Source organism: Etheostoma cragini, chromosome 17, assembly GCF_013103735.1.
Source record: "Etheostoma cragini isolate CJK2018 chromosome 17, CSU_Ecrag_1.0, whole genome shotgun sequence".
Classification (NCBI taxonomy): domain Eukaryota; kingdom Metazoa; phylum Chordata; class Actinopteri; order Perciformes; family Percidae; genus Etheostoma; species Etheostoma cragini.
Window position 1 is genome coordinate 139760 of NC_048423.1, and position 1378 is coordinate 141137.

The 1378-nt window shown below is 48.1% G+C and overlaps 1 protein-coding gene across 1 annotated transcript in view; it reads right to left on the bottom strand.

The window, feature by feature from the left end:
• Positions 1–139: 139 nt before the first annotated feature.
• Positions 140–1378, bottom strand: part of LOC117960512 (pyridoxal kinase-like) — a 19104-nt gene continuing 17865 nt past the window's right edge. The window contains exons 10-11 of the mRNA XM_034898458.1: positions 1244–1310; positions 140–927 (exon numbers count right to left, since the gene is read on the bottom strand). Of these exons, the coding sequence (XP_034754349.1) occupies positions 812–927; positions 1244–1310 (183 nt within the window). The 3' untranslated portion in view covers positions 140–811. The remainder of the gene's footprint in view (positions 928–1243; positions 1311–1378) is intronic.

The window sequence follows — 1378 nt, forward strand, 5'->3', positions numbered from 1 at the left end:
CTGCGGCTCGAGTCGTGGTTTGAGTCGTGGCTCGAGTCGTGGTTTGAGTCGGGGCTCGAGTCGTGCCGGAGACGTGGCTTAAGTCATGGCTCGAGACGTCACCGTCGCTCGAGTCGTGCCAGAGACGTGGCTTAAGTCGGGGCTCAATCGTGCGTGTCACGCAGGCGGTGTACAAGTTCTAACCTGTTAACATGGGAGTCGAAATAAAAACAGACACGCCACACAGCTGACACGCCCACGCCACGCAGGCAGTGTGCAGGAGTCCTTAGAGAACTCCATAGAGCACGAACTAGAACTAGTCCTAGTATTACTTCACTTCCTCCAACGTGCCAAGGACTGAACCCTGAATATTCTTTTCTAATACACCTTATCACCCTCATGTTTCCTTTGTTAGTATTACCAGTGTGTATTTTAAATGCTGCATGTTACGTGCGATGCTTGTGGATACTTAAACCCCACAGCGCTTCTGCAGGTCTGCAGAAGCAGGTCTGCAGTCCACTCACATACCTGGTTAGAGACGAGGTCCAACCTAAACAAGCCTTCTGTCTATCCATGGCTCGAGTTTCCAAACAGGGTTTGGGTAGAGGGGCGTAGGGGTTACAGGTTAGGGGTCAGGACACGGAGGACTTAAAGGGGTAACGGGTTTGGGCCGAGAGGACTACAGGGGTTACAATACTAAAGGGTTCTGAGGAGTCTGGATGATGAGGTGTTGACAAGGTTTACAGCGATGAGAGATTCACCGAGATACTGGACTTGAGAGATTTATGGGTGAAGAGGACTAGGTTAGTATGAGTCTCATGTGTCGGTAATGTTAGGATATGACGATGGCCTCCATAACTATAGCAGGGTCTTCTATGTCCGCTTTACTTTGAACCATCCTCAGCTCCAGCTGGGGCGGACTGGGCCTCCGACCAGGACCTGCTAACTCTGAGAGAGGGAGGGGTAGGTATGGAGGGGGGAGACAAACAAGATCAATGTTTGATTTAAAGCTACATTGAGTCATTTGTAAATGTCAAAAGATAGTTTAGACGCTGTGTCGGACGTATTGCCAATAAAAGCAGCTGCCATTCAGATTTTATCGTCTATTTGTGATTTTAAAACTGTTGATGTCAACATTTTGCACCATGTTTATGACTCAAATGCTACGGAAATTAAATTTAAGCTTTCCTGTTGATTTTCTCGGTGCGTTTACTTGAGCCAAATCTAAGTTTTCGGCGTTGATAACGAGCCACGCTTTTCTTACCGTGAGCATAAGAAATGGTCCTCTGGATAACATGATGCATCACTGAGAAGGTCTTCTCACAGGCCATCTACGAGAGAGAGAGGGAGAGAGAGAGGGAGAGAGATGGAAAGAGAGAGAGAGAGAGGGAGAGAGAGA